The sequence below is a fragment of the Phodopus roborovskii genome, unplaced genomic scaffold, assembly GCF_943737965.1.
Source record: "Phodopus roborovskii unplaced genomic scaffold, PHOROB, whole genome shotgun sequence".
NCBI classification, from domain to species: Eukaryota; Metazoa; Chordata; class Mammalia; order Rodentia; family Cricetidae; genus Phodopus; species Phodopus roborovskii.
In genome coordinates this window covers 8,662,768-8,686,370 of record NW_026126407.1, presented here as the reverse complement: position 1 = coordinate 8,686,370, position 23,603 = coordinate 8,662,768, and the positions used below count along the sequence as shown (strand labels likewise).

The 23,603-nt window shown below is 47.5% G+C and overlaps 1 protein-coding gene across 1 annotated transcript; it reads left to right on the top strand.

The window, feature by feature from the left end:
- Positions 1–1,656: 1,656 nt before the first annotated feature.
- Positions 1,657–20,800, top strand: Trpv1 (transient receptor potential cation channel subfamily V member 1). The gene is made up of 15 exons (XM_051180051.1): positions 1,657–1,961; positions 2,645–2,811; positions 2,893–3,045; positions 3,469–3,609; positions 3,716–4,014; positions 4,913–5,092; positions 7,491–7,649; positions 9,139–9,234; positions 11,044–11,114; positions 13,339–13,504; positions 13,909–13,975; positions 15,346–15,668; positions 16,130–16,257; positions 16,665–16,780; positions 20,600–20,800. The coding sequence occupies exons 1-15, from the start codon at positions 1,684–1,686 to the stop codon at positions 20,770–20,772; spliced, it is 2,517 nt and encodes an 838-aa protein (XP_051036008.1). The 5' UTR covers positions 1,657–1,683; the 3' UTR covers positions 20,773–20,800.
- The last annotated feature ends 2,803 nt before the right edge of the window (positions 20,801–23,603 follow it).

The following is a 23,603-nucleotide window of genomic DNA, read 5'->3' as shown; positions in this document are numbered from 1 at the left end:
TGCTTGAACTTTCCCTTGAAAACACAGGACTCGAGGGACCTCCTCAACTTCTCTCAGTGGATGCTTTCCAGAATGTAGACACAACTGGAAATGTTCATTTCCCTAACCGGCTGTGAACCGAGATGGATGACAGCCTGTGCCTGATCACTCAGACACAGAGTCTCACACAGAGTCTAGCACAACCTTTCCTTTTCTAAAAATGTGTTTTAAAATGCATTCTTTGAGAATTTCATATTCAAATACAATGTGTTTTGGTCATATCCATCCTCTCAGTCTCTCTGTACCCCTGTGTCACCTGACCAGCTTCATGTCTCCTCTTCCCCTTTCTAAGTAATCAAATGAGTGTGGACCTAATGTGCATGGGTATGGGGTCAGCCCCTGGAGTACAGGCAGCATGCCCCGGGGGGGGGCACATTCCTGAAGAAAACTGACTTTCCCCTCCTCAGCAGCCACTGACTACCAATAACTCATAGGCAGCGACGGGGCCTCCTGAGCCCTCCCCCATCTACTAAATGTGGATTGGATTGATCATGTACTACAGCTGCTGTGCAGCCACCACTGCCATGTCCAGAAGGTATTGCTCCATAGCCGTCCTCCCAGACCTCTGGTTCCTACAAGCTTTCTGCCTTTTCTTCCATGATGGTCCCTGAGCCTTGGTGGGAAGGAACACAGCAAAACCTTTTCAGGCAAAATTTCTGCTGGGCAGAGGTCACAGGGTTGTGGAGCATGCAGGCAGTCAGAGAGAGTTGGACTACAAGGCAGACTGTGTTAAAAGGTCTATCAGGATGGAAGGGCAGGAGTCTGGCTGCTCTGAACGTTCAGGGATGAGAGGGCTTTGTGGAGGTAGGTGTACCGGTATTGGGTCCTGAGGGGAGGAGGCGTTTGAAAGGTGGGAAGATACAGATAGGGAAGGGGAGGAGAGACCTGGGAGCAGGGTGGCCAGCAGGTGGAGGGGAAATATGGGGGATGGGGTGGGTAAGAGTATCAGCCCCTGCTTAACGGCAGGGCATGTACCGAGCAGCTAGCTTGTCTCTGGAGATGCAGGCTTAGAACACCTGCCAGCCCCACGACAAACGATGCCACAGTGTATAGCCTAAGATACTTGAAATACACAAAAATGCCTACATGCTGCACAGTCCCCTTCTGACACTTGGTTGCTGCAGCTGTGTGGAAGGGCAAAGGCGGGTGATCCATGTGACTGATGACACCTGGCACCAGCACAGGTGAGGGTGTCACCATCTTCTGTGCACACGGGTGGCTCTTTGGGGCTTGGTCAGCCTCATCAGCCTCACTACTGAGTTCCTCTCTGTTGTTACTGTGGTATGGGGACGTAGGAAGAACAAACCAGGCAGCTGAGGCCCAGAGCATCTCAGGGGTGGAAGGCCTCTGATTTCAGCTCCAGGGCTTGCTGACTCTAAGATGGGGGGCTTGAGCACCATGGCCACAGGACCGTCTGGACACTGTATTGTTTCCTCAGGGCTGCTGGAGTGGGAGGCACAGTCCTGGAAGCTCTGGTTCTATGGGGCGGTACTAATTGGGTTTTTGCAATGTCCTGTTTCACAGGAACCTTGACAGGAGAGTAGGGAGGGGATGGGAATTTGTGGTCCTCAGGATGGGCACAGACCTCATCTCTGTGCCCCCCCCCCCCAGGTTGCACATTGGGCCACAGAGGATCTGGAAAAGATGAAGAAATGGAATAGCTTAGACTCTGGGGAGCACCCACCCCAAGAGAACTCCTGCCCAGACCCTCCAGACAGAGACCTTAACTTCAAGCCATCTCCAGCCAAGCCCCCCATCTTCACTACCAGGAGTCGCAACCGGCTTTTTGGGAAAGGTGACTCAGAGGAGGCCTCGCCTATGGATTGCCCTTATGAGGAAGGTGGCCTGGCCTCCTGCCCTATCATCACGGTCAGCTCTGTTGTTACTATCCAGAGGCCTGGGGATGGACCTGCTTGTGTCAGGTAAGACTGGAGGTCTTTTCCTTCCAAGACCCAAGTGGTTCCACCAGTGGAAGTCCCAGCCATGGGGAACACCTCAAAATGGTCTTGCTTCCAGGTTAATAGTCACAGAATTGGGGAGCTGGGGAGACTTCAGAGGTGGGCTGGCCCACACTCTGTGTCCTCACTAGACACACAGTCACAGATGTCAGAGTATATATGCTGATCCCAGCTATAGCATATGCTAGTCAGGCCCCGAATGCTCACCAGCCCCAAATACTTAGACTTCAAATTCAAGGTTAGGATCTCATGAGCTAAGAAGACAATGGCTCAGGTGAGGAGCCTCTCAGCCTTCCTACGGCCTCCGAGGCAACTCAGGGTGGCTTCTGGGTAGTGTGAAGATGTCTTTTCATTCATTAATGGCCAAGCCTAGTCCCTGCCTAGCCCCTCTAGGCTCCTGTCTCCCAAACCCCAGAAAGAAGGCAGGTAGGTGGGCTGAGTAGAAGAAGAGGTGACAGCAGCAAAGACGTTCTCCAAGCTGTCTACAGACAGGCCAGGTGCAGGATGGAACCTGTGCCCCAGGGTCCCCCTCATACTTGGTTCCTAAGCTGGCTGGCTTGCCTTAGGGCTTAGTCACATTCCTTGATGAGCCCCAAAGGCTTCAGGGGAGATCGGGGCCTGAGCTGAGGGTGTGACTTATTTCCCAGGCAGGCATCCCAGGACTCTGTCTCCACTGGTGTGGATAAGCCTCCCAGGCTCTATGACCGCAGGAGCATCTTTGATGCCGTGGCTCAGAGTAATTGCCAGGAGCTGGAGAGCCTGCTGCCCTTCCTGAAGAAGAGCAAGAAGCGCCTGACTGACAGCGAATTCAAAGGTGGCTCTGTGAGGGCTGGCTTCCCAGGAGGGGGCCGTTTCCCAATTCTGGCCTGGTTTTGACCCCCTCTCTGCCCTTCAGACCCAGAGACAGGAAAGACATGTCTGCTAAAAGCTATGCTCAATCTGCACAACGGGCAGAATGACACCATCGCTCTGCTCCTGGACATTGCACGGCAGACTGACAGCCTGAAGCAGTTTGTCAATGCCAGCTACACAGACAGCTACTACAAGGGTGAGGTGGGGGGGGGGGGAGTAGCCTGGTACAGCTACAGCACACCTACATCCTGCGGGGATTGCCCCAATCCCCGCCACTGTGTCACTTTCTGGTCCTGATCCCTGCTATTTCTCATCTGCAGTCTCCTCCCTGGGATCTGTGCTGCTCCCATGCTGACTTGGTGGTCCCTGTGTCCCGTGGTTCCATCTGCCTTCCTTCATCCTTTCCTCCTATCTCCTTCTGCCTCCTATCCCTTGCAACTTGGTGTTTTCTGTTCTGTTTCTGCCTTACCACTTTCCTGGCTTCATTTGTGATCCTGTCTGGGAGGACTTGTGCTGCCATTTTCTGTGTGCTCCTTTCACAGGGCCCTTCCCTGGGCGCATCTCTCTGAGCCCTCATGGGACTGTAGTCACAAGGCTAACAGTGAGCTTCCCTCTGTAGGCCAGACAGCACTGCACATTGCCATTGAGAGGCGGAACATGGCACTGGTGACCCTCTTGGTAGAGAATGGAGCAGACGTCCAGGCTGCAGCCAACGGAGACTTCTTCAAGAAAACCAAAGGGCGGCCTGGCTTCTACTTTGGTAGGAAGGGCCGTTTAGCATACACGAGGGAGCTAGAGGCCCAGTCATTCAGGGACTAGCCAGTCTCATACTTGGGGTCCCATTGGGGACCCTGTGTTGGCTACAGGTGAGCTTCCTCTGTCCCTGGCTGCATGCACCAACCAGCTGGCCATTGTGAAGTTCCTGCTGCAGAACTCCTGGCAGCCAGCGGATATCAGTGCCCGGGATTCAGTGGGCAATACGGTGCTACATGCCCTGGTGGAGGTGGCAGATAACACAGCTGACAACACCAAGTTCGTGACAAACATGTACAACGAGATCCTGATTCTGGGGGCCAAACTCCACCCCACGCTGAAGCTGGAAGAACTCACCAACAAGAAGGGGCTCACACCACTGGCTCTGGCTGCTAGCACTGGGAAGATTGGGGTAGGGTGGGAGCTTTGTCCTGGAGCTGCTGTTAGCAGGCAGGGAGGGTGGCTGGATTCCACCAGCTAATGGGGCTGTTAATGTGGGTCTGAGGAGCTGTGAGCAGAAACCATGAAACAGGGACTGTGTGTGTGTGTGTGTGTGTGTGTGTGTGTGTGTGTGTGTGTGTGTGTGTAGACTAGGTTGAGAGAAAAAGAGGCCATTGGTGTTTGCTAGGGTGAGCAAGATTTTTGGAATGACAAGGAGGGTCCAAAGAGGGAAGCCTGGAGTTGATCAGGCCCCAGACAAATCAGGGTCCTATGGATGATGTCAGGTTAGGGTGATAATGTGTCTGTGTGACTCCAATTGGAGGAGAGGGCCTTTCTCAGTAGTAGAGATACTGGGAAGCTGTCCCTGCCCACTTAAACCCTATAGGAGCCTGCCTATGGCTTTCATTGTATTTCTTGGATTTTACTTATTTGTGTGTGTGTGTGTGTGTGTGTGTGTGTGTGTGTGTGTGTGTGTGTGTTTTACTCTGTAGCCCAGGCAGGCATGTAATTTACTAGGCTGGTCTCAGAGTTGCAGCAATCCTCCTATGGTAGTCTTCTGAGTGCTGTGATTACAGCCATGAACCATCATGACTGGCTTATTCCATAGATTTTGATTATTTCCTTCTGGCTTGAAGTTTTCTAGAAGTCCTTCACAGGACTGTAAATCTTGTGGCCTTGGTGTAATGCACCAGATACAGCTGCAGCCAAGGTTAGAGGCAGTTAGCTAGTGGGTCTAGCTAGTTGCTGGGGTTTGGCCTAGGTCTCTGATGGAGGTGGGAAGCTGAGTGCATTTTTTTCTAAAGAGCTCAGAGCCTGCCTGGGGAAACAGCCTCTGGCTTGGCCTGATAGGGCTCTTCTACCTGCTACAGGTCTTGGCTTACATTCTCCAGAGGGAGATCCATGAACCTGAGTGCCGGCACCTGTCCAGGAAGTTCACTGAATGGGCCTATGGGCCTGTGCACTCCTCACTTTATGACCTGTCCTGCATTGACACCTGTGAGAAGAACTCGGTTCTGGAGGTGATCGCTTACAGCAGCAGTGGGACCCCTGTGAGTGACCAAGGCTAGGTGGTGGTGCCCTCAGCCCCACCTTGCCCTTCCTCAAGCTCCACCTGGTCTCTCGCATGGAAAATTGCTGCCAGGAGCCCATGCCCTTCAGTCTTGTCCCTCCTCCTCTCCATCGTGCTTTCCTTAGTAAACAAATGATAGTCATTAGCCCAGAAAAATGAGGACTTTTCAGAAGTACAGAGATAAGGACAGCTCTCTTTTATACCGTGTAAAAGTTTCTTGGAGTTTTTTATTTGTGTAAATGGGATCATGCGATATACACTATAGGAGAAGCAGTTGTTTTCATTCATAGGCATGTGTTGTAGTTAGCTTTATATTAGCACCCAGATGTCTGTCTCACTTTAAAGCTGTTGCCCCACTCACCCCACAGGACAGTCAAGCTATTTGCAGTTGTTGCAGGCCTCTGACACGAGCCTGAGGATTTTTCAGTGAAAGACACATGAAATTGCTATCTCTAAATCAAAAATATGCCTGCCATATTTCTTTATGCTGTCTTTTGAGATGGGGCTTGCTATGCAGCCCAGCCAGGCTTGGACTCCTGGCCTTTCCTCCCTCCAAACAGCTGGTTCTGGGCCACCACACCCTGCTGTGAGGCGGGACATTGTTATACATTTACTGGCCTTTTGTATTTCTTTGGTGGGTCTCCTAAGGTTTACAGAACAATTTACTGGCTTCTCCTGGTTTATAGAGCTCTTGCTTCTGAGTGAATTAATCTTTTCTCTATTGCTGGTGCTGCAATGTGTTTTTCCTCCCCATCTGGCTCTTGCCTTTGAATTTCATGCACAACACCCTTTACTTAGGAAAGGTTTTTATTCTGATAGGGCTAAGCTGGTTGGTTTTTTTCCTTTTTTGGCTTCTGGGTTGTGTGCTGGGCTCTGAAGGCCTGTTCTTTACAGAATTACCAGCAATCCTTCTTCGTTCCCTTGAGTACTTCATATCTAGAGTTTACTTTTGTGTACTGAGGGTGGCGTTTGACTAAATAGTCTATCCTGCCTTCACTGGGTGGAAGGCCACCTCACCTGTCCCCTTCTCTTAAAGTGTTACTCCTAGCTCCAGAAGTAGACTTGGGAGCTGAAGTCTTTGCTGGAGGTAGGGAGGGGTGCCATAGTGCCTCACAGGATGGCGTTCTAGTTAGAGGACCAGTCCAAGAAAGGTGAGGCCTGGCCTATTTTGCCCTGTCAGCCCCACCTGGACTGCCATACTGAATCTGGCTTCTGAGTTCTTAAATGGGTGGTCTGACTAGGGAATGGCCTCACCTCAGACTGAGGAATTTAACCTGGAGGAGAGGTGGCCATCTGGGGTGGCCACAAATTTATGTCCCCAAATTTTTTCTGGGGGTAGGAGTGTGTTGCTATAATGGACACTTATCTGGGGGCCATTTGGCTGGAGCTGGCACACTGGCAGAATGCAGAGACTACCAAATTTATGCCAAATAATAGATCATCCCTGCAGTTAACATCTCTTTAGAAACTCTTGAGGGAGTTAGGGGCTTCCTGTCCCCAAAGTATTAAAGGAATTACATGACAAGGTCTCTGTGGTAGAGTTCAATCACAAGGGAGAAAGCTAGGGCAAGCTGCCTTGGGCTCATCTGTTCTACATCCTAGGTCCCATGAGCCTTCAAGTCTTGGATATGCGGATTTGTCTAAAGCATACTTCAAATGACAGACAGTATATAGGCACTAAGACAGGCCTCTTGGGTTCCTTCACATACCATGCATAGGTAATTGCCATCTCTTCCTGACCCAGGACTGCAAACACGAGAAGTGAAAAGTGTAGAAGCAACCCCAACCCCCAAGAATCTTCTTTTGTTGTGGGAGTGAAGAGAGCCAGTTTTTAGAGATGATGGGATTAGAGTGTTGGAAAATACTGAAGTCCTTAAATTAAGCGATTAGAGCAGTGGTTCTTAACCTTCCTAATGCTGTGATCCTTTAACACAGTTCCTCATGTTGTGGTAACTCCCAACCATAAAATTATTTTCGTTGCTATTTTGAAACTGTAATTTTGCTACTGTTATGAATGCAAATGTAAATATCTGTGTTTCTGATGGTCATAGGCAACCCCTGTGAAAGGATCGTTTGACCCCAGGTTGAGAATCACTGACTTATGGCTTGTCCAGTTTCTTCCCAGTCACTGTACTCTTGGAGATACTGAAGCTAAGAGGGTGGGTCACTCAAAGAACCACAGCAGAGCTGGGACCAGCCCAAGGCCCTGGCTGTACAACAGTTAAGGCCTCGGGTGACCCTTGGTTGCTTGGCAGGCTGAGGGGACATTCTTCCTTGACTGTGTAGGCTACATAAGAATGAGGAGTGTCACAGGCTGGTGCAGCTATTCGGGAAGTTACTGGTGCAAGAACTATCTTCACTTCTCTCTGCTCCCATAGAACCGCCATGATATGCTTCTGGTGGAGCCCTTGAACAGACTCCTACAGGACAAGTGGGACAGATTTGTCAAGCGCATCTTCTACTTCAACTTCTTCGTCTACTGCTTATATATGATCGTCTTCACCACAGCTGCCTACTATCGGCCTGTGGAAGGCTTGGTGCGGACAGGAGCATGGTTCTTACTTGGGGTTTCGGGTTGGGGTGGGGCAGCTCCAGGCCCAGACCTTGCCTGGTACCCCATCCTAGCTCACTAAGAGGTAGAAAGACCGCCTTGCTTCCTGCCCTTAGTTTCCCCTCTTGAGGGCTGGACTTTGTCTTTTAAATCTGGGGTTCTGGGGGGTTGAGCATGTGAGCACTGAGTTGCTGAGTAGGAGGACTCAGGACTGGGGAGGCAGCTGCCCTTGGGCTGGGTGTCTGGTACAAGCCCCAATTCCATTGCCATCTGCTGGCCTGCACTGTTTGTCTCCCCTGCTTGTTGCAAATTTGTCCTTTAGACTTATGCCTTTGAGTACTTCTTTTGTGCTAGGCTGGGTTCTATCTCTCAGTTCAGTTAAGGATGAGACTCTTTACCCTTTTCTCAGCCATGGACTCCATTATGTTTCTGAAATGAATCCTTCTCATTTAATACCCAGAACACTAATTTTCCACCCTATTTCTGGACTGTTTTACCCGTAAATTTAAAGATTGAAGTTTTATCTGTATATAAAAGACATTTAGTGACTTCATTTGAAAGGAAATGATAATGGGTATAGCTCAGTGGTATAGTGCTTGCCTAGGATGCACAAGGCCTTGGGTTTGATTCCCAACACTCCAACATCATAACAAAATAACAGAAAGAAAGGACTCACACACACTTTGCAAGAGAGAGGGGAGAAATATGCCAATAAGTAAGATGAATGAGTAAACTAGTGCTTGCAAAACACCCAGGTAATCCTCTCCAGAAAATGGTGGCTGGAACACGAGAGCTATAAGCATGGGTGTGTGGAGGACAGTCCTTCTCCAACTCATTGATGGGGAACTTGGATCTTACCTCCTGGCAGAGCAACTGGGTACCACAGGCTGTGGGAAGAATGGGATTCCCAATGTACCAGGTCCATAAGAGCACCTCCACCTACCCTGTCTCCTGCTCAGAGCTCTAGGCAGGGACATTGCTTGGGAGACAGCACGAACCCTGTAAGGAACCTCTGATACTCAGAGACTCAGGCAGGCAGGTCTAAGGAGGGATCTTCTTGCAGATGTTCCGTAATAACTCATTGTCCACCTGTTTCTTTCTTTAAAATTATCGTTGTTATTGTGTGATGTGGTGTGTGTGTGTGTGTGTGTGTGTATGTATGTTCACATGCATACATGTCATAGTGCACACTATGTGGAGATCGGGATTGGAAAAAAGCAACTATTTGGAGTTAGCATTATCTTTACATAATGGGTTCTGGGGACAAAAATTTGTTCTCAGGTTTGCATGGAACATGTGTCTACCTGTGGAGTCATTTTGTCAGGCCTCTGTTTCTCCCTTTTAATGGAGGCTTGTCTCCTAGGCAGTGACAAAGTCTTAACTGCAAGGCTTGTACCTGGTGGCACCTGGTGAATGTTTGTTGAACAGATGAATGAGTGAGTGGGTGGAGTCACTAGCTTCTCTGTACCCCACAGCCCCCCTATAAGCTGAGGAACACCGTTGGAGACTATTTCCGAGTTACTGGAGAGATCCTGTCTGTGTTGGGAGGAGTCTACTTCTTCTTCCGAGGGGTAAGCACTCCTTCATGAGTTGTGGGCTTCCATTGTCACTGACAAAAGTCAAGAGGACCACTGAGAGATGAGTGAGCACAGCTGAGAGCCCTTCATGCATTCATGGCTGGGTGGCAGGGACCATCCAGTGTATTCCTAAGGGCCCATGGCAGTCAAGCGACAGAGGCAGATCTCCACCACCAAGTCTCCTGCAGTTCTTGTGGGAGGGGTCTTTTCTTGGACTGCCCGGCCAGGAAGCCCCAGGGGTCCTTCCACCTAGCTCTCCCTACCCAGCATTAGTCTTACAGATGTGTAATGATGCTGCACCTGGTCTTACAGATGTGTAATGATGTACCTGGCTTTTGGTTTTCATGAGTGCTGGTCCCATGCTTGCACATGAAGAACTTTTCTGAGGCATATCCTCAGGTCCCAGGGACTTTTCTTTGAACTTGGGAGCTCCTTTTAGAATTTTATGTCAACTTCCCTGTACAGACTAGAGCTTAGGGAATATGTGGGGTATATGCTTCTTGGTTTCACTTTCCTTGAGCGAGACTCAAGAGAGATGAGAACTCAGGTCCATGAAAAGAGATCCAAATGCAGAATTTGAAACCATTGCTATTATTTTGATTTGAGATTTCTCTATGCAGTCTACTCAGTCCTTGAATTCTTGATCATCTTGCTTTAACTTTTTGAGTGTTGGGATGACAGGTGTACACCACTATACCTGGTTAGATCATTGTGACTTTAACCTCTAAATTTCTTTGTTTAAGTCACATCTATTTTTTTTCCCCCGTGACTTACTAACTTAGTTAATTTTCTATTGCTGTGATGAGACACCATGAGCAAAGCAGCTTACAGAAAGAGGAATTTATTTGTCCTCCTGGTTTCAGAGGGTGAGAATCCATGATGGAGGGTTGGAGGTTGTAGGTGACAGGTGGCTGGAGCAGCAGTTGAGAATCTGTTTTGGACAGCAAACAGGAAGTAGAGCAAGATGAGCTAGGATGAGAAAGAGAGAGAGAGAGAGAGAGAGAGAGAGAGAGAGGAGAAAGAGGGAGGGAGAAAGAACATACTGGGGATAGTGGGTGAAGTTTTTGAAACCTCAAAGCCCACCCCCAGTGACACACTTCCTCCAACAGTCTACACTTCCTAGTCCTTCCCAAACAGTTTCTCTGACTGGGGATGAAGTATTTAAATATTAGCCTATGGGGGCCATTCTCATTCAATCCACCATGCTTACTTTTCTGGAATCTTTGCAAACCACTGGACTTTGTCTTCATGGAAATGTATCTTTTCACACTGGGAACTTACGTTACATAAGGAAGTATTAAGCCCCAGCAGCAAGTGGGCCTCTCTTATCAGACAGAGGGTTACCCTGGGGGCAGGTGTGTGTAGGTATTTTGGGGAGAATTTCCAGCCACCAAGGTTGATCTGGTGAGTTAGTTCAGTTGTGGTTGCATAAAGGGATTTTTACTATAATGCTATGCTCATTTATAGAGAAGGAAAGTGGTGGTGGGGGAACAAATTAGGAGAAAAGGGGCTTCTCAGCCCTACCACGGGATATACCGGCTGGTAGCATTTTGGTAATCTTTATCTTCCTGAATTGCCTTCTAGATACGCTTGTAATCATAGCCAGTGTTTTTAAAGCTCTGCGAGAGTCACAGAGCATCACCCACCCCATAAGCTTGACTACATCTGCTCCATTCTTTCCACGCTGTGCTGAAACCCACTCTAGTGCTCCAACATGGTGACACTTCTAAAGCATGCCAGGAGCTCTCAGAGTCAGCCACATCTAACGCTTTCCAGACACTTACTCTGTCTGTTCACTTGCAGATTCAGTATTTCCTGCAGAGGCGGCCATCCCTCAAGAGTTTGTTTGTGGACAGCTACAGTGAGATACTTTTGTAAGTGATGCTTTGCTCTCCATTTGGCCTCCCGAGGTGACAGAAGTTAGTTCTCCTTCATCCTCTCACTCATGCTTGAACAGGCACATAGTAGGGCCTCAGAAAGCACGTTGAAGCAATGGTGGGAGGCACTCAATCAACATTCAACAGATGAATGAATATCGACTGTTTATTCTGCCAGAGAAACGTCAGGTGCTGGGGTTAACACACTGGGTCACATGATCTGCAGTCGAGTCAGGAGAGCCTGACTCCAGTGTGTGCATTCCTCTGCCATTCTCTGTGTCGACATTGGGAGACGGAGGTGAAGTGTATACTGTTCTCACCTTCAGGAATCTCCAGTCTTTAAGGCAGGGATGTTTTATTTTCATTCCAGCTTCATGGACATTTTTGGACTAGGGAAGAGATTGTCCCATGCATTGAGTATTTAGTGGCAACCCTGGTCTCTCTCTAGTAGCTTTCTCTGTCCTGCTTCTAGTCTTGAGTATCAAAAATGCCTGCAGATAGATACCACCAATGGTTCTTTTCTTGGTGTGGGTATCGGGGGTGGTGTGTGCTCCTGGTTGAGGGCCACTGCTTTTAGAGGAGACAGATAAGTAAAGGCACAGGTGTTGCAGAGCCTCTGCCCATAGAATAAACTAGAACCTGTGAACCTCATCCTTCACCACAGGTCTCCTGGGGTCTTGACTTAAACTCTCTTCTGATGCCCAGGTTCCCCTCAGTCCTGGAGCTTCTCGTTTCATTTCTGGTGTGATTGAGGAGTTGGTTTCTGGTGCTATTGTGACTAGTTTGTTCCTAGGATTCATAAACTTCACGTTCCTACTGTAATCTTCATTTTAGTCCCAAAGGGAAAGCTCGAGCTTTAGGGTCTATAGCAACTGGTTCACACAATACTGATTTGCCTAAGAGAAGAAATGTCCCCCTACATAATGTTGTGTCAGTAGACTCAGGATTACATTCCTAGAAGTTATAGCCATATTGTAGTTATGTTAAAACACACACTCATACACATGCATGCAATTATACCTATGGATATATAGTACTTTTATGTTACCTAAACTACTCAGACATACTGATATAACTCACAAGAGTGCAAAAATGCTTATACACAAAACCAGGAGTTTGTTGCCCCCAACCCTTCCCATTCTCTGAAACCCACTTTCCTTTGGCTCTTTCTTCTGACCCATACTCATGGCAAAGAGAAGGATTTAGCATCTTCCTTCCTGTCTACTTCTCCTCTTTCATCATCCCAATGTGATTTTTATAATATTTTAGTCAGTAATCGCCATTTGTATTTTTATATCTTTGTAAATATTCCTAGGAGTCCAATAGCTTTGCAATAGTCCTATTACCTTTTTATTTTGTTGTTGTTGTTTCTTCTGGCTAATAATTCCCTTAAGTTTTACTTGTTTAGTTTTCACTGTAGACAGTGTTAATTCTTCCCACATATCCTAAAACAGGTGCATTTTTTTTCTTTAAAAAAAAAAAAATCAAACCTACAAATTGTAACACATGGCCAGATCACTTTTCTTCCCCTTGAGGGGTTTCTTGCTAGAGTTTTCTTTTCTTATTTTTTCTTCCTTCTTTTGTTTGAGACAGGGTCTTGCTATGTAGCCCAAACTGGTTCCTATTCTAAGTCACAACTCCTCCTGCTTTTGCATCTGGAATGCTGGGGTGACAGATGGGCACCATCATACTTGGTTTCCTGTTTTCTCTTTGTGATTGGCCTGTTTTTACCAGCCTGGCCATTCTTTCATCCTGGCACGTCTCTCTGCTGCCAACCTTGGAATTCTCATGGTTCCCATCTCTTCCTCACTTCTTCCTCTTTCTTGGCCTTTCTTGTTTTCTGCACATCCTTCAGTGGGGTTGTCCAAGGGGAGGCATCTAACTCTGTAGACTGCCATGCGTGTAAGTGCTCATTATCAGTAGGTTGGGGTAGTCAATGCGTTTCTCACATTTATTTTCAATGTGCAATGGATTGTGCGGGATAAAGCTATCATAAATCAAGGAGCATCCATACTATATTAACGTCGTGCCTCTAAGAATAAAACGTTGCCTCCTAACCTGCCATACGTTTTTCTCCTTGAGCGTGCGGAGAATGTGTGGGCCAAAGGAAGCAGGATAGCGCAGCCCCTGCATGGCCTCATTCTCGCTCTTCTCATCCTTGCAGCCTGCGCCTTTTGCTCTTGGTTTCCCCTAAGCTGAATGACTTTGCCTCTGCCCCCAGCTTTGTGCAGTCACTGTTCATGCTGGTGTCCGTGGTACTGTACTTCAACCAACGCAAGGAGTACGTGGCTTCCATGGTGTTCTCCCTGGCCATGGGCTGGACCAACATGCTCTACTATACCCGAGGGTTCCAGCAGATGGGCATTTATGCTGTCATGATCGAGAAGGTGAGTTCGCAAGTATGTTTTCCACAGAGCCCTGCTTGTTCCATGGATGTGAGATACTGTCCTATGTATTCTATTCAGCCTTTCTGTATCCTCCAGGGAGTCATTTGTTTAGATCTTAGCCTATTTTCCCCCGAGAATCAAGCAACCTGGCATTGACCCCGGCAAGAAGGTTTTCCTTATACTTCTTTCCTTTTTGTTCCCAACCCGAGCAAAGGCCATGGGAGCTGAAAACCATAGCACCTAGGCAGCTGCAGATTCCTGTCACTCCAGGCTGTTGCAACCCTGGTCAGCTCCAGGTTCCTGTCACATATTCTCTGGTCACTGCAGGGCCAGTGCAGCCCTGGTCATTCCAGTGCTCTTCGCATGCTTGGACGTGTCTTTTACCAGCCTGTTCTTTCTTGCAGATGATCCTCAGAGACCTGTGTCGATTCATGTTCGTCTACCTCGTGTTCTTGTTTGGATTTTCCACAGGTAATGGGCAGAGCCAAAGCTGGTGGTAGGCAGGTGTGCTGCTCACTGGGCTTCCTCAGGCTCTGCAGGGCTGAGGGAGGAGGAGCCAGGCCAGGAAGACAGGTGCATACAAGTGACAGAGGGGTAGAGAGAACAGGCATGGGCATGAGTCTCAGAGCTGGGAAATGTGGTCTATGAAGTGTTCTCCGTTGCTTTAGAGTCACTGTGCTGCTTGCTTGCTGTACAGCTACATTTTGACCCAGTTTTTATCCAACTTCTTTCAACACTATTTCAGGCTCGCAGGAAACTTTCAAGAACTGTACAAACAACTCCTCTCTTCCCCATTTCCCCCAATTTTACCATAAAACCCTCTTTAACTCCTTGTCTCTCTCTTCCTTCTGTCTCTTTGCTTCTCTTTTCTATCTTTTCCCCACTCCTCCTTCCCTTTCTCATCCCTTCCATGATATTTTTTCCTGGTTCTGAAGACTGAACCCAGGGTTTAGTACATGCCAGGCTAGTGCCCAGCCTTCACGATTGTCTAACTCTACCATTCCTTGTACTTTTAGTCCCTGGCATTTTATCATGAAGAAGAGCTTCTCTTCCTCTCCTCAGTTCAATTATTTTCTAAATACGAGGATGGATTGCCTTGGGTTCTTTTTACTCCTTGTAGGTTTGCACCATCACATGAGTCATAATCCTTACTGTCATCAGTTATTTTGAAGCTGAACTCTAGACCTTGGGATAGCCAGTCCTAGGCTCCTCTACCTGATCCATATCCTGCTGTGACCACACACCTCTGCCCAGTTCCTGAGGCATACCCATCTCTGATCCCACTCTGCAGTTTTAGAACTCCTGTCTAGGAGGGGTGAACATCGGTGACTAGGGATGTTGATAAGAATGGGCTGTGGCACCTAATCTGAAGTCCTGCATATCAGTGAAAGAAGGGATTGGGCTTTGGGGGTTTTCGGGGCACTGATGCATAGTAATGATGGCACACAGCTGCTTAGCAGCTCTCAGGCTTTGCAGTATGCTTCCAAAGAAGAATGTCAGTAGAGGCCACTCTGCTTTGAGCTGTTCAACGTCCACAATTATAGAGTGGATCTCTAAAAGACATGGTGTAACTGGCTAAGTGACCCGGGCCCTCTATGTGTACACGGTCTACATGCTTTAGATATTTCTTCAAACACCTTTTCTGTTAGATCATGATAAAGCTCTTATTATTACAAAGCAGTGTATTATTACAGTTTTCTGATAGTCTGGGCGTGGGGAGGTGCTGTATAACTGAATGGCTTTCCTGCTGCATGTAGGGTTCTGGGGTAGAAAAGGTATGTATCAGGAATTCTGGGGTCTTGATTTCCATTCACCCATGCCCCTTTCTCCTGTGACCTTAGCTGTGGTGACACTGATTGAAGATGGGAAGAACAACTCTGTGCCTGTGGAGTCCACACCGCACAGGTGGCGGGGGCCTGCCTGCAGGCCACCAGATAATTCCTACAACAGTCTGTACTCCACATGTCTGGAGCTGTTCAAGTTCACCATCGGCATGGGCGACCTTGAGTTCACTGAGAACTATGACTTCAAGGCAGTCTTCATCATCCTGTTACTGGCCTATGTGATTCTCACCTACATCCTCCTGCTCAACATGCTCATCGCCCTCATGGGAGAGACGGTCAACAAGATCGCACAAGAGAGCAAGAACATCTGGAAGCTGCAGGTGGGCGGCAGAGTGGGGTAGGGAGTGCAGCCTGGAAGGTGTTGGCTGTTCCTTGTGCTGGTACACAGTGGGATACATGAGCCCCTGTGGGACTGAGTAGGGGCAGGAAGCACTGAGATCTAGAGATGTCATCTGTGCGTGTTTCAAGTCTCACAGCTGGCAGGTAGCAGAGACAGGGTTTAGACCAGGCACTCTCACCTTTGAAACTCTGATCTCACCTAGCCCCCCAAAGTGGACCCTTTGTGAACTCCATCAATTCATAGAGTCGTGTTCCTGGACCCAGCAGGCAGTAGCCAGGCATAGGCAGGCATGGCTGGTCTTCGTGGAGCATGTGCTTGCCAGGCTTTGGAAACAGGCATGTTATAGGAGGTACCACAGGGCCAGCTAGGAGGCTCCTGGGCCGAGGGACATTCTAGAGAGGGTGGTCTAGGCTGGTAGCCTATTTCCTTTTTTTCCTTCAGAGAGCAATCACCATCCTGGACACAGAGAAGAGTTTCCTGAAGTGCATGAGGAAGGCCTTCCGCTCCGGCAAGCTGCTGCAGGTGGGGTTCACGCCCGATGGCAAGGATGATTACCGGTGGTGTTTCAGGTAAGACCAAAGCAGGAGTTGAAACTGAGGACTCCTACTCTCAGTCCAGGGCACGGGGACCTATCTGGGGCCGGATGAGGGTGTAGAGACCGGGCTCAGGACTCTTTGGAACTAGTCATAATGATAGAGGCTCTCAAGGCCAGCAGCAGGTACAAGGGCCACCATGGGACTCAGCTGTGGGCATTGGACACCCGCCTCAGATCTTAGGAGGTAGGACTTCTAACATTAAGCACTGTCCAGAAATGAACCCAGTGTTTAAAATTCTTGGCTCTTGTGGAGTGGTTTGGAAGGACAGGGTGTCTGAAAAACAAGCCCTGGCTGTCTCTCTGCCCGCCATGTCTTTATCCTGATGTGAAGGCTGCTCAGCCTTAGACAGCTGGTCCCAGGCCCTGTCCCCTCCCCCACAGGGTGGACGAGGTGAACTGGACTACGTGGAACACCAACGTGGGCATCATCAACGAGGACCCAGGCAACTGTGAGGGCGTCAAGCGCACCCTGAGCTTCTCCCTGAGATCGGGCCGAGGTGAGGTGGGATGGGTGGTACCATGGCAGGGAGGGGCCTGACACCGGGAAGGTGGGTTCCCTACTCCATATTGACTTTCCTCACATAAGACCTGAGCTGTGTAGCAGCAACAGGTGCCAGCCATGTGCATGCTTGGTGACTGCTGCATGTCCTCAGGCGCGCCTGCGCAGCACTGCCAGAGGCTCCTTGGATTCATTCAAGTTAACTCAGAAAATTTTTAATGTAGTCAGCATTTTCATGACCTCCACATTCAGATATATGACCCCATATGCAGTCACAACCCACCGTTCGAGAAGTATTGTTACAGAAGTCTTGGAGGCTTTATTTTGTCATTATTATTTCTCAAATTTGATGTCTTTTGGCCTGCTTTCACATTCATTGAGACCCCTCCTCCCCACCCATCTAGCTCCAAGTTGTTTTTAATCCCATATGGGGAATTTCTCACTTTAAGTTCTAAGCCTTGGGGTTTTAGAGTTTCTGTTTTTTTTTTTTTTTTTTTTTTTTTTTTTCTTTTCTGTGTTGAGGTTTCTATTTCTTTGCTGAGGCCTTTTAGTCATTCCTTCATTAGGAGCACATTTTCCTCTGCTTCTTTGAACATATTAATAAGTTACTTTACATTTTCTGTCTGCTAAGGGATGGACTGGCTCAGTAGTGCTCTCTGCCTACCTAGCACATGGTTCTGGGTTCAGCAGTCTCTAGCTAAATCCAACATCTGGGCCATCATGGCATCCATTTCTCTTAACTGCTTTTTTTTTTTTTTTTTTTTTTTTTTTTTTTGACTGAGTACCACATTTCCTTGGTTTCCCTTTTAGGTCTAGTATTTTCAGATTGTGTGCTGGACATTGTAGATATGATATTGTGGAAAGCCTGGATTCAGTGGCCTTCCCTCTAAGAACACTGATTTTTCTTATCTTATATACTGAATTCAGGAATCGCCTTGAGCTTGTGCAGGTGTAAGTGAGTGTGAGGATGTTTCCACGCACTGACTGGTTAGGTTCCCTCGTGTTATTGTGTTTGCCTCACTTCCAACCCCATTGCAGCCATTCTCTATCAAGTGCCTCATTAGCAAGCAGGGGCTAGTTCTTAGCCAAGGACTTAAGGGTAACCACCCTGCCCCAAAGCCAACCAGACCTCCAGTGTCACAGTATTTATTCTCCCATGCTCTGTTTTCTGATTCTACCTGTGTCAGCTGCCCCAGTGACTGCTCCCGCCTTAGCTCAGGGGAAATCCCATGCCTCCCTAGAATGGCTGTTCACTGTACTACAGTTGGTAAAATTGTCCCTAAGTTGAGAGCCAGGGCATTGATAGCCCCCCCCCCCCTTTGTGAATGTCACTTCTCTTAGGGTTTGTAGTATCTCACATCTGTCACCTCAAGTCTAAACACAACTGCTGAATGGCATTTTGCTCAGCTTATGGTTGTCAGCTTATGGACAGTCCAGTACAAGATCTTCCCTTACAGTTGGATATGGCTGGATCGGGGGCTGGTGATGTAGCTCAGTGAGTGAGCCCTGGGCGAGCGTGTGAAACACCCTGGATTCCATCTCTAGTACAGGAAAAGAGGCTCGCCTTTAGAAAGCATTTCTCTGCTCTGGGGCTTCATTACTTTCACACAGGTCCCCAGCAGTTCTGTGATTTTCCTGGGAATGTAATTGGAAAAACTCCTTGGCCACATTGTCATCTTTGCTCACTATCTTTTCTTTGAATGTTTTAGGCCTGCTAACATTGTCAGAGAGCTACTCAAAGATGGCTGTGCAATTTGAGTGGCTTAGTATGATTCTCCCACTGACTTAATTAGCTGGTGTTGGTTCGAACTTCTAGAGTTTCCGGGTGACAATTATCACAATAAAACTTAAGGCATGACTATATTGAAACTCTTTTGCAAAGTACATGTGACCTCTTCCATGAGAATGGGTTCTGTAACTTAAGGGCTTAGGGGATGATTTGGTGTGGTCTAGGTCATTGTAGAGGTCACCAAGCTGCAGAGCACATGTGACATCTCCCCCAAGGATGGACTGAAAAACGGTGCTCAAGATAAAGGGCCAGAGAGGAAGAGTCTGGAACAAACAGTAGTCTGGGGGTTTTGGGAAAGGTCTGGTTCTACAGACAGTACAGATCACCAGGCTATTAACTACATCCACTCCCAGCCTTCCACAGATGCACAACTGTGAAAAACAGGCGTACATCTCCTCTGCTGAGGAGAAAACCCTGAGTGTTTAACATTCCTAGCTTCCCTAGTGCTTCTCTGTGAGCCCAAGGACCTCATGCCCTCTACACTGTAGATCTCAGGGAACCTCTGTCCAGTTAGACTAGTGATTTGGAAGAGAGTTGTGGCGCTTTATAGTAGATTTTACACCTTGTACCTATTTCTTAGGGAATAGTCTTTCAGGATTTTGCTTTGTCACTTTTGTAACAGTAGAGACTCTAGTGACCATAGTCAGATAATTTGGATAACAAGGACCCCTCCCCACCAAGCTGCATGTGATAGGAAGGTGTGGGGGAATTCAGGAAGGGGAGGAAGATGGTAAGTGGAGGAGCAGGGAGGGCATGGGAGAGTCTTGGTGTTAGAATGTGATCCCTCTGGAGACCCTGGGACTGGCTAGGTCAACAGTTTCCAAACTGGGTGTCTCCACTTCCCAGCCAATTAGCAGTCAGCATCCTGATGGGCAATGATAAGAGCTCCCTGGGGCTGTAGATCATGCCAAAGTTCTTATTTGAGGTTCAGTGTCACCATGTCTCCCTTGGTGTTTTCCTCAGCTTCCATGCCCTGTGGGGACCTTGACTCTTAAGTCTTGGCTGCCCAGTGTGGAGTTGTATTGCAGAAACCTCTTTACCCTCCCATTTGGTCAGGGAGGTGGTGGAAACAGAAGCAGGTGTGTGATAGACTCATGAGGTCACAGCTTTGCAGATGCTTGGGGGAGGAAGAGAACTTAAGATGTTACCTGGGTGGGTGAGGGGAAGAGGAAACTTCATGGATTCAAGGACTTGAAGATTTTTTTTTTTTCCAGACAGGTTCTCACTATGTAGCCCTGGCTGTCTTGGAACTCAGTTTGTAGACCAGGTTGGCTTTGAACTCGCAGAGATCTGTCTCAGCCTCCTGAGTGTTGGGATTAAATGTGTGTGCCACTATTCCAAGCTATGATTTTTTTTAAAAAAATTAAAATTATATTTTAAAATTAAAATATGATGACAGTATCTTCCTCCTTCCAACCTCTCCTGTGTTGCCTCCTTCCAACCCCTTCCAGATTCCCCATTACCTCTTTTTCTTTATATATAATACGTATGCACAGATATGTGAACGTAACGTACTGGGTCTGTTTTTGTTGTTAGTGTGTATATGATTTCAACCAACTAGGGAGCTTGCCCTAGGAGAGGCTAATTCTCCCTCTCTCAGCAGTCATTAGTTACTTGTAGTTCTTTGCCTATGGGTAGGACTCTGTGAGATTTCCTCCTTCTGCATTAGCACATCTATTGATATTGTCATTGTTTAGGTCTTATTTAGGAATCCATTTCTAGAAGACAGTCTCATAGCAGACTTCCTGGTCTTCTGGCTTTTACAATCTTTGCTCCTTCTTCCAAAATGTTCCCTGAGATGTAGGAGATGTGTTGTGATGTGTCAAATGGGGCTAGGCTCCCCACAACCCACTGATCTCTACATCATATCCAGTTGTGGTTTTCTGTCATGGCCTCTTGTCTGCTGTGAAGAGAGGTTTCTTTGGTGAGGGGTACCCAGGCCTCCTTTCATCTGGAGACGTGATGTCTACTAGTAAGTCCATGTTTGTTTTGTCACATCCAAGGCAGTAATGAAGTGTTACCTTTCAGTTTCAGGAAGGAACTGGAAGAACTTTGCCCTGGTTCCCCTTCTGAGGGATGCAAGCACTCGAGATAGGCATACCACCCAGTCCGAGGAAGTTCATCTGAAGCATTTTGCAGAATCCCTTAAGCCAGAGGATGCTGAGGTCTTCAAGGATTCCATGGCCCCAGGGGAGAAGTGAGGGACACCATGCAGGGGTCAATGCTGGGTCTTTGGATGGCCCATTGCCCCATTGGGTCTGCTCAGGGAACACTAGAGCCCTGTGGTTGGTTGGGTCCATTCTGTGCCTGCCTGGGCATGTTCCTAGGACTTTATTTGGGCATGCTTTGAGAAGGTGGGAGGGTATGAGGGAAAACCAAATCAGGAGATTTGGTTTTTAACTCTTTACAGACTTTGTTAAACCTAGTGGATGGCAAATCTCTACTTGGACACATGTTGGTCCATGGTTTTATTTGATTTTTGGATTGCTGGGACTATGAGCAAATGGAGTCTGGGAAAACAACCTTTGAATACTAGCTATATGATATAAAATGCTGAAGCTATTCTACTCTACACTATGTTGACTATCTTACCTGCCCTGAGAAGTTTTGGAGGAGTCTACCATTTGAAAAACCCAGAGAAGGTGGAGGATGCCAGTCCTGTTCCAAATTGCAGCAGAATTAAGTTGCTTCAAAGTGACTTTCTTCTTTGATGTAAAATATCAATCTTCACAAATTATTAGCTTCATTGCCATTTAAAAAAAATACAGAACCACATCCAAAGGACATGGCGGAAAGTTTTCAATGATCTTTCATTTATTGTAACCACAATCCTGCCCCACTCTCTACTGCGCCTGCCACTATTAGTCTTGTAATTCATAAAATAAACTATGTATTTGTCTGCAAAAATGCTTCCTAATAAATATGAACTTGTTGATAATAATTGGGCTGGCATTGCTAGGTCTAGGTGGTTCTCTGTTCAATCTGTGAGCCCCCCACTCTGTGTGTTTGTGTGTGTGTGTGTGTGTGTGTGTGTGTGTGTGTGTGTGATAAAACACTCCTATCAAAAGCAACTTGGGGAAGAAAGGGTTTATTTAATCTTACAGGTTACAGACCATCATCAAGGGAAGCCAAGACAGAAACTCAAGGCAGGAGCTTGAAGCAGAAACCATAGAGGAATGCTACTATGTTGTGCAGGGAACAGCAATGACAAGTCAAGTGAGAAGGGGTGAAGGTATTTATAAACGTATTTATCAGATTAGAGCAGATACAAGATTTATTAAGAAATGCAGTGTGAGGAGAGAGAGAGAAAGAGACAGTGGGAAATTGGGAAAATCCTTTTTCTTTTTTAACGACAGGGTCTCACTGTATCCCTGTAGCCTGGAGCTCACTCTGTAGACCAGGCTGGCCTCAAACTTACAGAGACCCACCTGCCTCTTTAGTGCTAGAATCGAAGGTGTGTGTTACCACACTAGGCTAGCAGAGAGCACATTCTAAGAGAGAGAGAGAGAGAGAGAGAGAGAGAGAGAGAGAGAGAGAAAACAATCACCCTCGAGAGAATGGAAGTGTGTGTGTGTTATAGTTAGAAGGAAGTTATATGATCTTCTGTGCTGTTTGTTTGGGGTCCATATTAGGAGAGGGTAAGTAGACTCCTCATTGTCTTGCTAGGTAGTAAGTTTTATAGCATTAGTTGTCTTTTTTCCCCTATTCTAAATTATTTATTTGCCACAGCATATGCGTGGAGGTCAGAGGACAACTTGTGGGAGTCAGTTCTCTCTTCCTACTTTGTGGTTCATGGGGATTGAACTCAGGTCTTCACACTTGGAGTTAAAAGACTTTACCTGCTGAGCTATCCTGAAGGCTCAGTGGTCTTTCCTGAGACTGTTTTGTCACTCAATCTGTGGGTCATTGTCCCTTTGGGGGTCAAAGGACTCTTTCACAGGGGCCTCCTCCTAAGACCATCGGAAAACACAGCTATTTACATTATGATTCATAGCAGTAGCAAAATTACAGTTATGAAGTAGCAACAAAATACTTTTATGGTTGGGGGTTCACCACAACATAAGGAACTTCATTAAAGGGTCGCAGCCTTAGGAAGGTTGAGCAGCACTGGTTTAATGTAAGGGTTCATGATCACCAGGGGTCAGGCTCTAAATGTTTGTGTAAGGCATGGTGACTTACTGGGACAAGGCTCCAAGCTGTCAGTGTCTGATAGGTGAAGTGTGGTAGTTTCTGCCTCTATAGGTTAGGGTCTCCAACTCCCTAAAACAGGGCCACTAGATGGGACTGACTGTTTAAATTTACAAGCCCCTTGGGGACATTCTACTCTCTGAAGGGAGTAACAAGACCCTTTTTTCCATGTTCTTCAGCATTACACTCATCTCAAATATAAGAGGGAGGAGCCCAAGCCTGGCCCCTGATGTGCTCATGGGCAAAGTGAGGGTGTACAGCCCCCAGGGCAGGTGAGTGAGGAGGAAGAATACAGAGAGTCAGGATGGTTGGAGTGTTTATGATAGGGCTTAGTGTGCACTATCCTTTAAGCTTCCAAACAGCTCAAGGAAGCTGTTATTAGCTCTACTTTATAAATGAGAAAATCAAGGCTCCAATAGTAAGTTACACAGCCAGCAAAGAGCATGACCTGGGTTTGACCCCAGGCAGCCTGACTTCAAACCCATCTTTACTGCTGAGTCAGGCATAGGGCATGCAGGCCATTCCTGTCCCAATTTAGCTGGGCAGGCTTCTTACTTTGCTTGTCGCTCATCTCAGAGAACACTCACTGTTTGATAGCTACAGATTCCCTTTTCATTTGTTTCTGTATGGGTGTGCATGCATGTATTCTGGTGTGTGTGTGTGTGTGTGTGTGTGTGTGTGTGTGTGTATGTGTGTATAGATCTGAGGTTGGTATTGGTAACCTTCTAACCTTCCTAGATGGTTCTCTACATTATTTGCTGAAGCAAGGCCTCAAAATTGAACCCAGAACTAGCCAATAGTTTGTCATGCTGTTGGCTTGCTCAGGAGAGGCTGTGTCTTTGCC

Coding starts and splice junctions, on each gene's coding strand:
- Trpv1 (XM_051180051.1), top strand. CDS start 1,684: ATGAAGAAATGGAATAGCTTAGACTCTGGGGAGCACCCACCCCAAGAG. Junction 3,610..3,715: donor GCGGCCTGGCTTCTACTTTG/GTAGGAAGGGCC, acceptor TGTTGGCTACAG/GTGAGCTTCCTCTGTCCCTG. Junction 9,235..11,043: donor TCTACTTCTTCTTCCGAGGG/GTAAGCACTCCT, acceptor GTTCACTTGCAG/ATTCAGTATTTCCTGCAGAG.